Raw genomic sequence first — 13,625 nt, 5'->3', positions numbered from 1 at the left:
CTGAATAACACGTCCATGTGTGCCTCATTCTCCTGCTTGTCTGTCAGGGTAATGAAGACAAAGCGGGGCCTTATTCCTTAAAAGTCAGAGCCACGCACCTGAGCGAGGGATTTGCTAGCCTTTAGCACTGGGTCCTGCTGTGGAAAATCGCAGACGTTACAGTGGGGGTGTTTGCTTTCAGCAGTTACTTCCCCCTTTTTCCGTTGTGCTCTCCCTCCACTGTGGAATTTGAAGCATTTCAGCGATCGGTGCCTGGGAAGAGCTAGGGGGGCGGGGAGCGGGGGGGGGGGGGGGGGGGGGATGGTTGATGAGAAAGTTCATGTCAGCCTGGAGCAGAAGACCTAAGAAGGCAGCTGAATGCTTTGCCTGTTGAACAGAGCACTCCTCTAGAGGCCGAGAAGCGGCTCGCCAGCCAACAGAACCAACCTTAATAGCCTCTTCACTGCTCCAGTGAGCACGCTGGAAATTAACCTACAAAGGGTGCACTTGCCATGGGCTCTGAACTTCATCAAGCCTGCCGGGGTGGGGCCAGGCAGGTCTGGGGGAGGGAATTCTGTTGTTCTTCAAAAGCCACCCTGAGGTGCCCTCCTTGACCATTCGTCCTGCGCTTGTGCGCCAGAAAGATGATGCGTATCTCCTGGACAGCTTTCCGGGCCCTCAGTAGCCGGGATAAACCCTAATCTGCTTTCTGGCCCCACAATCCATTTCTCCTTCCAGGATTAATAAGTGTCCGTTTTGCTCTTTCGCTGGAGGAATGCTATTAAGCTCCACATCTCATGAACAGTACTGTGTTTATCCCCCGAAACTCCCCCCCTTTCCCTTTCACTTAAATAAAATTCAGCCTGACGTTCCAGCACAGCTTTTCCACGATCTCTTACAGAATTAGGAGGTCCGTTCAGGTGTTGGGCATCCGGCTGGGCTCTGGTAGGCGAGGAGGCCGCTTTGAAAGCCCTGCTTCTCCTTTTGCTGCATCTCCTGTGTGGGTGGCCGGTCTGCCAAGCCCCCTGCAGCATAGAGAGAGCCAGAAAGCTGCCACCTCACAGCCCAGTTTGTGTTCAGTCAACGCAGCCTGAAAGTCCGCTTTCTCCGGCTGCTCTTCTTGTGTTCCTGAGCTTCTGGTCCCAGTACCAGAGGGGGTAACGGGAAGAGACGCACAATACGTTGGGTAACATATCGGTATTGGCTGACCAAGACATCAGCATCATCATAGCTGATATCGCCGGCCGATATTTAGACTTCAGAGCCAGAAACACACCTACCAAAATAATGAAGATGATTGCACTGATAATCAGCCTTTTCCCCTAGTGGAAGACTAAGGGATTTTGTGAACTCATTCAGCAATTAGACACTCGCTACAGTTTCCCAAGTCGACCCTACTTCCCTGACTGTCTGCATTATCTGATGTTGTCGCTGCACACCGTATGGGATCTTAAGAAATATCGTCACCAACAGCAGTTTGACTACATATCTGTGGAGTGCTGAGGTCAGCTGGTTACACGTATCGATGATCGGTATTGTGGGATTAGACAAAAAGCTATATTGGCCAAAAATATCGGTGCACCCCTAGTAACGGGTGAATACTGAGTGGGTCTGCATTCTGTTGTTAGCGAGGTAGTAAGGCAGACGTTGTCTCTGGTGAGCTATAAGAGGCTCGGCTTCAGAAGGCAGGTAGAAGCACCAGAGTGTGTGGCTGATGCAGCTCTGGGCTGAGCTCCTGGTCTCACTTTACTCTTCCCTGCAACCGCAGGAAAAAAACGATCTGAGAAAAACCTGACTCATTATGTCTGACAACAAAATGGATGCCTGGTCCTGCCTCTTTTCCACCAAAATGGGGGCTGCCCTCCAGGACAGATATGCTGTGTGAAATATCCCCCCCCCCCCCCCCCCCCATTTATGCACTGTAACTGTACATGGATACTCTGCATTCCTCCCTGTCGTTAAGGAGAGACCACGGCCTTTCCCTTTGTGTCCTCGTCCCCCCCCCATCCCCCCACTGTCACTTGTCCTCTAACGGTTGTCTCCATGGTGTCCTAGATGGGTACGTTAAAAATGTAAAAATCCCACAGCGGAACATCACGGGGACGGGTATTCGACCCCCCTGGGGTGTTCCAGTCAAAATACCTAACTCTCTGGCCAGATCCAGCCGTCGGACCCCCACCCCCCCACCCCTCACGCTTCACAGACTGAAGCGACCTGGGCCCCTCCCCCACCCACACGCAGACCTTAAGTTTCGCACAGACAAAAAATTACATTGTGTGCTGCCCCGTTAGCAGCCTTGATATTGATATTTCGGCAGTACCTATATTATGTTGGAGAAACCACAAAAGATCTCTTACAGCCTTACACCCCTGAAGGAAATGTCAGTTTATTTTTTGGAGGGGGGGTGGTGGATATCTGATGCTGCTTGGTTGGCTTCCCTGCGGAGGAGCACCTATTGGGGGGGGATGGCTGGTAAAGCAGGAAGGGTGAACAATAGGCAGGAATGAGTGGTTGCTGGATCGTATGAATGATCCCTGGGGGGCAGCGGGCAATGCGAGTCGCCGGCTTGGAGGCAGCACAAAGCTGGGGGGCTCTGGGAGTAAGACGACGCCCAGGAACGAGTGCGGTCGGCCCCGTCTCCGGAGCCCAGCAGGGCCTACACCGCCCAGGTCTTTGACTTGAAGGTGTTGAACCCTCGCCTGAAGCTGGTCTGAAATGCGGGACGAGGCCACACTACGGAATCGGCTTTCAGGCCTGCCGTAACGATCCTGCCAATAAGGCTGAAAGCAGAGCCTCGTAGTTCAAATGTTCATTCGATTTTTTTAAAGCAGGTAAATCGTTTATAGCTGAATTGATTTATTGTATTCCTTGGCCAGTAAGTAGATGGTTGGCACTAGAACTCATTAAGATCTTACCGCCACGGAGAGAGCTGAACGCTGGCTTGTTTTCCCAGGTGTGATCCGGACCCAGGAGCTCCTGGACCATGAGACCACACCACACTACTGGCTGACAGTGTACGCCACTGACCAGGGGGTGGTGCCCCTCTCCTCTTTCGTGGAGGTTTACATCCAAGTACAGGACGTCAACGACAACGCACCACAGACCTTGGAGCCTATCTACTTCCCGAGCGTGCCGGAGAACTCCCCCAAGAACGTGTCCGTCATCCAGGTGCAAGCCTGGGACCCGGACACCAGCTCCCAGAACAAGCTGACCTACAAGATCACCAGTGGAAACCCTCAGGGCTTCTTTGACATCGACCCCAAGACAGGTGAGTCCTCCTTTTCTCTAGGGACACAGCTGGGTGCAGGGTATGTCAGTGGGTTAAGGCTGTTCCCTGAGCTTGGTGTGCCACTGTCCCCAAGTGGGAAACTCAGCAGCACCAAGACGTGAGACTGAAGCCTCAGTGTCTGGTAAATGGTGCTGCTTGACTTTTCTTTGGTTTCTGCATGCCTTATGATTAAGGTCCTACCAGCGTGGGCTGCATCTGTTGATCCTCCCAGCCGTGAAGTGCCCAGTTTCTTATGGAGAAGCTGCCAACGTGTCCTTTTGTGCTGTAACCTTTCGTGGAACTCTGGGATCTGTATTTCAAGGCATTTGTATCAACAAACGTCGGTTATCTGCAGCAGCGAGCGGTGATGTGGATTTTCCGACCAAATAAGGGTTCCTTCTGTATCATTCTTCGCTCTTCACAGTGAAGCTGGCAGCCATTCAATGAAAACTGGAAAAAAAATGCAAACAAACTGGGACAGGAAGTGCACGGCGTGCTCATCAGTGTGGAGGCCTGCTGGCGCAGAGGGCTGAGTGCGCGGCGGCTCAGCTGTGTGGCGGCTCGTCAGTGCGGAGGCCTGCCGGCGCAGAGGGCTGGCCGCTCAGTCACAGGCCACTTGTTAATGAGCTGCAGTGTTTGCAGCTCCCACGAGGGTATTTCAAAGGGGGGTTCAAGGCTTTGAAGCAGGGGCTGGTTGGCACGGCAGTGAGCATGTGTCTTGCTGAAACAGTGCAGCACCCTTATTCAGGGGGAGGCTGGGAGTCTGGGAGTGCAGTGGGGGGGGGGAGGCGGGGCATGGATACATTTAGCGAGAGCTCCTGGTGACAGGTCAGAGATCCAGAACATTCTAATGTTAGGCAAGAAGGGCTCTAGCATCCTGGCAGTGACTTTTCTCACTGCTCTGGGCCATTGTTCCGCGAGAATGGGCATCTTTTTGAAGTCTGCAAGGCATAAGCGACCGTGGGGACTACAGTGTGACACCAACCCTCACCTTGGGAAGTTCACGGGGGAACGCCCACCCCCACCTGATATCTGGAGCGGCCGCTTTGTGTCGCCAGCCCAGTGTCAGGGCCCAGGGGCTGACTCTTACATGAAAGGTTTTTTTAGTTTCTGCTGAGCAAACAAGTGCGTTGGATGTGGCCGCCCTCTGGTGCTCCGCCAGGCTGGAGGCCAGCCCCCTCCCTTCCGCCATGACGTGCTGAATCAGGGCTTTTCAGGGTGCTGACCCCCTGCTTCGGCTCTAGACCAGGGGTTCAGCATCACCTCAAAAGCGGCCCAAGGCTGCACACTTTTAAAAGGGCTTTGATCCTGGTGCTGACATGTTCTCCACCTTCACCAGCGTCCTATAGGTACGAGGCAGCCCAGGGGTCCCATCGAGAAGGTGCAGGGTTTTGTGAGATGGAATATCATGCGGTGCGTTCGTGCCACACCTGAGCCGTTCGCACATGTGATGCCGGGACGACGATACTGGTTTTATTCCTAATAACTGAGTCGACACAGTTATGTTTGAATGGTGGGGGAGCCTGGGGAAGCTTCTCTGGCTCAGAAACTTCCAGACCATATCAACGGCATCCCAAGGGCATCCTCTCTGTGAATCAGAGCTCTGAGGTTATCCACCTGCTGTGTGGTCCGTCGGTGCTGACAGCTCATTGGCTGCTTTCCGGCAGCACTGTTTACGTCAGCCAGTCAGCCCCACATCGGGAATTACCCTCTTTTAAAATTCCTCTCTTCTCGATATTTTTATATAGTATCGGTCACACCTTGGGGGTGTTGCCTGTGGCTGGCTTTTGAAAGCATCCTTGTGTTAAACCTGGTTAGCTATGCAAAAATAAAGCAGTAAATGAAGCCCTGCTACATTAGCGGGGCGTGCGGGTCTGGGTCAGACTGAAGGGACGGTCATACCTGGTCCGAAATAAGGGCCGCCCTCCCTGCCCCCTTCTGACTTTGCCTGGGAGGACAGAACACCCATAGTAGCAAATTGAAAAGGTATATGTCCTGGGTTTGAGAGAAGCAGGGCTTGCGCTGTGAAGTTAATCCCTGGAGCGGTGAGCAGAAACCTGGCCCCCGGCGGCAGCGTGTACGTGCACGTTACTCATGGCCTCATGCCAGCTTCCTGCAGCACCGACGCTGTCAGCTGCAGGAAGGCTGCATGGGAAGTGGGGCCTGCCGCATGGGAAGTGGGGCCTGCCACATGGGAAGTGGACATTGCTGCATGGGAAATGGATACTGCCTCATGGGAAGAGGATACTGCCGTCTACAACTTCCTGCTGTTCCCTGTGAGCTTTGACAGACGGCTGGCGGGCTCTGGACGTAAAAGGCTGTGTGAGTGCAGGGTCAGGAGCATTCCGAAATGAGCCCGCTCCCCCGTGGTGCCCGCCAGCTGTCAGGATGGGGTGCTGCAATTCTGAAACGATCGTCTAGTGATTATCAGTCATCGTTTCCTCACACCTTATTACCGTCTAGGTAAATAAAGAGGTCTGTGTTCCGCTGCGCAGGATGAACGGCACCCTGGATAAATGTTGGGCTTTTGTGGTGATTAAGTGTTTCCTAATTTAATTACGCCATCAGCAGCTCCTGAAAAGCGGAGAGTATGGGGGGAACAGATGTTGCTCTTGTTGAGTTTGCTTTGGGGTCACCGCCACAAGCCCCCCCCTCCCCCCCCGAACTGCAAGACAACACATCCAGCTCAGAGTGGTGGTTATTCTCTGTCCCTCCCTCCATCATTTCTACCACTTAGACAATGGCAGGAGGTTTGGTCAGGGGTGCTTTTGGAAGTTTCTGGAGGTGGCTGGTAATAGATTTCTGGCCCTGCCTCTTGAGGGAGTGTGAATGTGTCTGTGTCCCTGTATGTATGTGTACGTGTGTGTGTGTGTCTGTGTGTGTCTGTGTCCCTGTATGTATGTGTACGTGTGTGTGTGTGTGTGTCTCTGTGTGTCTGTGTCCCTGGATGTATGTGTACGTGTGTGTGTGTGTCTCTGTGTCTCTGTGTCCCTGTATGTATGTGTACGTGTGTGTGCGTGTGTGTGTCTCTGTTTGTCTGTGTCCCTGTATGTAAGTGAACGTGTGTGTGTGTGTGTGTGTGTGTGTGTGTGAGTGTCTGTTTATAAGTGTGTCTGTGTGAGATTCTGGAGGAGCCCCCTGACGGAATCTGTGCCCGACTCGACATCCTCCATAACAAGTAGAGACTTGTCCTTGTCTGGACGTTCTCTCTCTCTCTCTCTCTCTCTCTCTCTCTCGCCCTGTCTCTCTCTCGCTCGCTCTCTCTCTCTCTCTCTCTCTCTCTGTGGAGACCGTACCCCCACTCCCCAAACGGTGGGCCTGTTCCCAGCACAGTGACACACAGCACATGGCCAGCTGCTGCTGAGTGCCCCTCTTCTAGAGCGCTCTGCCTGCCTGGCCTTTCCCCTCTCTCTGCACACTCTGCCTTTGCTCTGTGTCTGAGGGCGAGGCCCGCAGTAAGTATACCAGTGTAGCCAGATGTGGGTAAACGTTCGTCAGCATGAGATGATTGTGGCCCTGGGCTGTTTTTTTAAGGGAACTGGGGGAGGAACATTGCCAGCAAATTGGAAATGATGGAGTCCTTGGGCTGAGCTGATTTTCTCTTTTATAAACACGCCTCAGCTCTAAATCACGTCGGATCAGCTTCCCCTTTCCAGGTGGTAGGGTGTGTCCTGAGACAATCCCTCTCGCTTCTGAAAGTTTCTCTTGGGGGCAGAATTGGCTGTACTGTACAAAGGCTCCATTTGTCATCTTGCTTCTACCTGATGGTGCTTCACCAGTGTTGTTCTTTAATCGCTCTGCCCCCTGCTGGATCACCATAGTGCTGAAATGATTTTGATAAACTGCATTACTGAAGCATTACTGAAGTAAAGGAAAATGTAGAAACAGGTAAAAATATATACAAATAAAAAGTGCTTTCTGTTTGCCCTCACTGACTAAGCTGGGCAGTCTGCCTGAGAGTTTGTCTTTTCGGTTTCATGTTTGCTAAGAGCAGGCTGATTGTCTGTGAGTGCTGACTTCAAAGGCCATTTGGTGCGAGCGCTGCGTGGCTCCTGCTGTCCAGTGACGGCAGCTCTGCTGTTAGCGCTAATCCGCCGCTCCCGGCCTGGCCTTCACCGTCGGCCGTGTGCTAATGGCTGATGTGCCTGGTGTGATTTCTGCACGAGCCGCTCTCGGTGGTTAGAGCCCTCTGCCCAGATGGCGCCGCCCCGGAAAGGCTTCAGAAACCCGGCCCGGGCTCCCGCCCGCCCCAGATGGGCCGGCCTGCTTCTTCTGCAGCGGGACAGCGGCTTGGTGCTATTTCTGAGCTTCTGAAAGCTGCGGTCTGCTATTCCTGTCGCCAGCATGTGTGCCGCGTACAGGCTTGGGTTTCGGAAATCCTTTTTTTATGCTAATCAGACGGCAGCGCGCTCCCAGAGTACGCCGCGCGGTTAGCACTGGAACCGGCCGGCCTGCCATTAAAGTGGGAGTGAGAATGCAGGCCGTCCTCCTCTTTCCATTTTAAAATCGTAATTAAAATCGGCTGCAGTGTGTGCGGGTGTGCTTCCTCCGCCACACTCTGTCTCTCACTTTCTTTGTTCTCTCGTCTCGAGGCCTACCTGGCATGCCGGTGTGAGCCCATCACAGGCCGGTCCAGGCAGGTCTTTGTGAGGGATGGGGGGAGGGGGGGACTACACTGTTTGCACAGCTCGCCAGGAGGCCGGGCATTTCTGCGGAGTGGCTTGGGGGTGGGGGCGAGGCGGGGAAGAAGGAGCAGCAGGGTGCAGGGGGGGCTGCTGGTGGATTCTTTGTCGAGGCGGTGTCAGGTCCCGGCAGCTGGAGTGCACGGGCCCCGTGTTTGCATATAAATTGGATGGATGTGACAAGCAGGTCTCACAAAACACAGCCCTGGTGTTAAGGCCCTCCGCAGGGTTTAGCGTGAGCCGCATTTGGCCAGCGGCCGTAAATCGTCCCTTTGTTTACAGCGTGAGCACTTTGTGTTTTCCTGCCTGCTTCCTTTTTAGTGGCACTCTCTGCCCTAGACAAACAGCACGTTCTGGATCGCTGCATTAAAAGGCCTGTTTGGGAGCTGCTCTGAACATCGGCAGCATTAAGACGGTTCTAGGTCATGGGTTTCCTAACTTGTTTGTCTGTCTCGCATGTCGGCAGGGCTGGTCACCACTACGTCAAGAAAGCTGGACCGGGAACAGCAGGATGAACACATTCTGGAGGTAAGCAGTCATCAGTGTGTTAAGCGTCCGGATCTCCCTCCGCAGTCACATGGCTCCTCTAAGCTTTAACTGTTGAGCCAGACATGCAGACACCCCCAGACAGCTGCACTGGACCAGCTTTGTTTACTGCCTAGAGGTTGGTCCGGAACGCATGCTTCCGAGATGTATACGGAGGGTAAGGTTTGAGGTCTTAATGTAGAGACTCTTCTGGCTTCATTATCAGAGTTAGTGACTGGAAAATGCCCGTCAGCCAGATTCTTAATACTTAATCTTGTAATTAAAGAGCCGTTGTAGACTTGGAATAAGTCGCTCCCATTTTTGTTTTGCTTGCTAGGCTGTTTTGTAAAAATCATATTGGCTTGCATAATTTCAGTGTCTGTGCCCGTGATCAATAGCGCTGCTTCCGTGGACGGAGATCTTGTGGCTGTTGGAATCCGCGTGATGACTGATTGCTTCCCGTTGCACTGCTCTTCTGCTGTGTCCAGTAAAATTATTTGGTTTTCGGCGAGTCAAGTTCCCTCCTCCCACCCCCCACCACAGCCACAGTGTAACGGGACGCAGCCTTAACCTGACCCTTCTCTCAGACACACGTGTTTTTCAGTTCTCTGCAGCACAACTTGCTAATAAAAGTTACCCATGTGATTTGTGGTTGAATGAGGCCGCAGAGACACTTTTAATCAGCAGAGGGCGTCGTGTGGGAGGGACCAGAGCCCACAGAACGACTGGGCTCTCGCGGTGTCCGAGCCACCGGCCTTGATCGCCTTTGACCACTTCACATTCACCGTGTGCCACTTAGCCTAATGCTTAAAACCATTATAATAGCGTGCCCGATTAATCAGAATTCGAGATGCCTGCGATGTGCGAAAGATGACTCACTGTTAATGGCTTGAGTTCTATTCAAGACGAGCATAATCGCTGGCAACTAATTGCAGGCTGGTGACTTCTGCCCCAGTTTTCACCGGCGTGGCCTGGTCTCCATGGAGATGCTGCTGAATGAGGGGCAGAGTCCAACCGGGACTCCTTTGTTGGCTGTGCCTCCCCTGGGGGGGGCTCCTTAGCTCCTGGGAGCAACAGGACATTCCTGGGGAGGGGTCCCGGGGGGTAGGGGTGGGGGGGGAGCTCCTCTGTCTGAACACCCAACAGTGAGAGGTTCACATTTGTTCTTGGTCTTTACAGCCAGGTAGACCTATCCCAGGATGCAACGCACAGGCTCCAGGAATCGCCTCGTTTCTTAAAAAGACCACCCATGCCATAAGGTCCACATCCGGTCTTAAAAAGTGCTGATCAGCTGAGTTACGATGGTGATCTCCACTGTCACTGGGGCTTGTGTAATGGAACCCTGTCTGAGTGCTCGTCTCCAGTTTCCCCAGTTGGGTCAGGATCCCCCAGGGGGTACCGACGCTGATGACTCAGTGATCTTGGAGTCATAGTGAGGTATGGATTCCACTGGCCACGAATGGAATCAAAAACAGGAACCGTTCAAAGCACAAGCGCTCAGTGTCCCTGGAGTGAAGTCCCGGTAGATATCGCTTCCTGAAGGCTTCGCCAGATGGTCCCGCTGGCACCTTGGTCTTCAGCCCATATGCTTTGCAGGCTAGAAGCTGCTTGTGTATCGTTAGGAAGGAACAGGCAGTGGAGCGGCAGATCATCACCTGTGACGTCAGTTCTTGAAGATCACTTGTTCCTCTCAGCTCGGTCCCTTCCTTTGATAGTCTTGTAGGCTTTGGGTGAAGTGTTTGAGCTGATACTGCTTAGGGCCTGCTGATGCTGTCATCAGTCCTGTGAAGACCCTCCCCGGCACGTTAGGGGTGCGACGGTACACAAAAATCACAGTTCTGTATGTGCATTTATATTTATTATAATTTTTTATAATTATATATTATATATAATTTATATAATTATATTTTTATTTTGAAGTCACGGTTCAGTACATTTTCGGTACAATGGGGGGGTAAAAGAAACAAAACATGAAATGCTTCTTTTTTTCTTTATTTAACAGTGGTTTACTGAACAAAGTATGACTATCTTTCTTAAATAAAAAGTCTGTCAATAATGCTGCTTCCTACTAATAAAAAACTAAAATTTGCTTAAAAGTAAATCAAAATAAATATTCTCTCGAGTAAATAAAAATAAAATAAATATCCGTTAAGGTGCACATTTAGAAAATCGAACTGTACCTGATCTGTACTGTATTCACATTAACAGCTTCCAGCTTCACTTTAGGACTCATGCCTAGTGGTGCGGCTTCATCCGCCCCTTTCCAGATGTTACTCGGGGGAAACACACAAACACACAAAGGTTCTGCATTTGCTGCATTCGTTTGGTACATAAGTGTACCGAACCGAAAGACCTGTACCAAAAAGTTTCTGTACAAATACACTACTACAGCACTCACTGCCTGTGTGTCACACCGTGGTCCTGGGGGGGGGGCATGATTTCATGCCACTGTATACCTGATACAAATGGTTTGACGATAAAGCACTCCTCACTTGACTTCACTTGACTTGACTTGTCATGACACTTGAGTTTCGTTCTTGCACGCATCTCTGCTCCCTCCGTGCTGTGATCTTCAGCATGTCTGGAAGACTGAGACAGAAATATTAACGGACACCTGTGAAGAGAGAGTTTGAGGTGCATCATATTTTCTTAGAAATTTCGTGGGTTTATTTTCTGATTGACCGAGCTACATGTACAAGACAGCAGTGGGGTTAAGGGAGCTGTTCTCCTGGTTTAAGTCACCTTCTGAAAAAATGAGAATCACTAACCAGTATGTAAAGCTCATGCATAATAGTCAGAAATGTACACCCCTGTGTATGTGTGTATCTTTAAGGTGTCAGACTGTCCCCTGTGTCGTCGTATCTGAAGGTTCTTCTGACTCATATCACGTTTGCTTCTAAGTCGCCTTTTACTGCTCAGAGGGTAAAGCCTTCAGGAGCCTCTTATCTATAACCCCCCACCTCCCCCACAGATCACAGTCTCAGACCATGGGACACCCGCCATGTCCACAGCGGTCCGGGTGATCGTGAAGGTGCTGGATGAGAATGATAACCGGCCGCTCTTCCTGGAGAAGATCTACAAGATCAAGCTGCCTGAGCGAGAGAGAGCGGCTCGACGGGAGCCCGTATACAGGGTTGTGGCCTCAGACCGGGATGAGGGCCCCAACGCCGAGATCTCATATAGCATCGAGGAAGGGGACGAGCAGGCTAAGTTCTTCATTGAGCCCAAGACTGGCCTGGTGTCTTCCAAAAAGTCCTCGTCTGCGGGAGAGTATGACATCCTCACGGTAAGCCTGTCTCCCTGCTGACAGTTATGGAGGCCTTTGTTGAAGGTGTTCCCATACTAGGTCAGGTCTCAGGTGTGGCACACAAGCTGATGTCTCCTCCCGTGTGGCTGTAGATCAAAGCTGTGGACAACGGCCGGCCCCAGAAGTCGTCCACCTGCCGGCTGCACATCGAATGGATCCCGAAGCCAGAGCCATCCGACCGGCCTCTGGCCTTCGAGGAGTCGTTTTTCTCCTTCACCGTCATGGAGAGTGATCCCGTGAAGCACATGGTGGGAGTCATCACCACCGAGCCCACAGACACGCCCGTGTGGTTCGAGATCACAGGTAGCCAGCGCTCACTCTGTATGGGATGGCGGGGCGGTGAGGAGCACATTTCTGCCGATTAATGGAAAGGGCCGTGCTTCTAATAAGGCTTTGCTCATAAGATAAATTCACCTAATGGATTAGCACACAATCTCAGCTGTAATCACCCAGAACATTCTCCCTCATTGCTGATCCCCCTGCATGGTGTTTGGCATGTAAGAAGCTCTGGAATGTCCTCTGTCACCTGTCCCTACTTCTCCTAACCTGCCTCTGTTTGACTGACAGACGTCTTTTTCTCTTCTCTCCTGTGTTTTTCTGCTTTTTCGCTTTCCCCTCTTCCGGAATTTTCCGTTTGTTTTTTTTGTTTTGTTGCGTTCGCCAAGGAGGCACACCAGATAAAGACACATTCTCCATCTTTCAGATGGCTTGTGACCTGAACTGTACAGCAGAAGGTATCTGCTGGCTCCTCCGTGTGTTGTGATGGTGCTTTGTCTGTCGTGCGATGCCGTAGCCGTGAGATATGTGGCTCGCAGTGGAGCAGGCGCTCTGGGCTGTCGACTGTGCTGTTTTATATGATTAATCGCCGTGTGAGCAGCACTAAACTGAAGCTGATAGATGTCCCTCCCAGCAGCGTGCACTAGCCTGCTTTAAGGACTTTATGTAATGAGCTACATTCCTGTATGTGTCCTTAATGTGGTTTTATTTTTAGTCGAGAGTGAAGCTGTTTATCATGATAAATAAGGGGATCGTAAGGGCGAGGTCTTCCAGTGGTGCAGGCATGATGATTCGCCTGTTCACAGTGAGTGGGTGCTGATGCACTTTTCCTCTGCTGTCCCTCATCCACGACGAACCATCTCAGGTGGCAACCAGGACAGCCGATTTGACGTGGGCAAGGGCAGCGGGACCATCATCGTGGCCCGGCCGCTGGATGTGGAGCAGAGGTCCAGTTACAACCTGACCGTGGAGGCCACTGATGGGACCCGATCCATCAGCACCCAGGTAATCGGCGTCACAAAAGACAAAAAGTGACGCCTGTGGAAGGTTCCGTTTGATCCGGATCTTTCTCCTGATGGCCCTGTGGCGTGGAGAAGCCGGTTCATTACGGCAGTGAGCCAACGCGGGAGAGAAAGCAGTCTCTGCTTCTTTGCAGCGTTCCTGTTTTCCTGGCTTCTTGGTGTACCGCCTGTCTGCCGGCTCAGGGCCTTTTATGACGCTTAGGAGACCCAGTTTCTTCAGAGAGCCTAACAGAAGCGTGGGTGCCCCCCCAGGCAGGCGGGACACCCCGTCTATTGCTTCAGCATTTCTTGGTGACTCATCAGGTTATCTCTTTAGTGACTCATCAGTGTCGCGTTTTTGCTTGTGTCTGCTGCCTGAGAGCCTCTCCTCCTCTTCCTCCTCCTCCCTTCATGTCGTGCGGAGACTGGCCAGCGGCTTGTCACACTCACTCACCATGCTGTTTAGTCTGGCCGTGATGGTATCTCCGGCATGCCAGGCAAATTCCTTGCAGTTAGACATGGCATCTGGTGAACCCCGTACTAGGGATGGTAAGATTCACCGATTTCCATTGGTGCACCGGCATAAA

The 13,625-nt window shown here is 52.1% G+C and overlaps 1 protein-coding gene across 8 annotated transcripts in view; it reads left to right on the top strand.

The window, feature by feature from the left end:
- Positions 1–13,625, top strand: part of fat1a (FAT atypical cadherin 1a) — a 47,214-nt gene that overhangs the window by 12,739 nt on the left and 20,850 nt on the right. For 6 of the 8 annotated variants that reach the window (XR_002840494.2, XM_023830740.2, XM_023830737.2 and 3 more), the window contains exons 3-8: positions 2,933–3,247; positions 8,396–8,457; positions 11,426–11,740; positions 11,854–12,064; positions 12,427–12,495; positions 12,903–13,042. Coding sequence is in view for 7 of the 8 variants with exons in the window: in XM_023830740.2 (XP_023686508.2) it covers positions 2,933–3,247; positions 8,396–8,457; positions 11,426–11,740; positions 11,854–12,064; positions 12,427–12,495; positions 12,903–13,042 (1,112 nt within the window). In the remaining variant the exon portion in view is untranslated. The remainder of the gene's footprint in view (positions 1–2,932; positions 3,248–8,395; positions 8,458–11,425; positions 11,741–11,853; positions 12,065–12,426; positions 12,496–12,902; positions 13,043–13,625) is intronic. The other 2 variants (XM_023830742.2, XM_023830741.2) reach the window with 1 other exon arrangement.

This window comes from Paramormyrops kingsleyae, chromosome 25 (genome assembly GCF_048594095.1).
Source record: "Paramormyrops kingsleyae isolate MSU_618 chromosome 25, PKINGS_0.4, whole genome shotgun sequence".
In the NCBI taxonomy this organism is placed as follows: domain Eukaryota; kingdom Metazoa; phylum Chordata; class Actinopteri; order Osteoglossiformes; family Mormyridae; genus Paramormyrops; species Paramormyrops kingsleyae.
The sequence above is the reverse complement of the archived record's forward strand: the minus strand, read 5'-3'. Positions and strand labels throughout refer to the sequence as shown.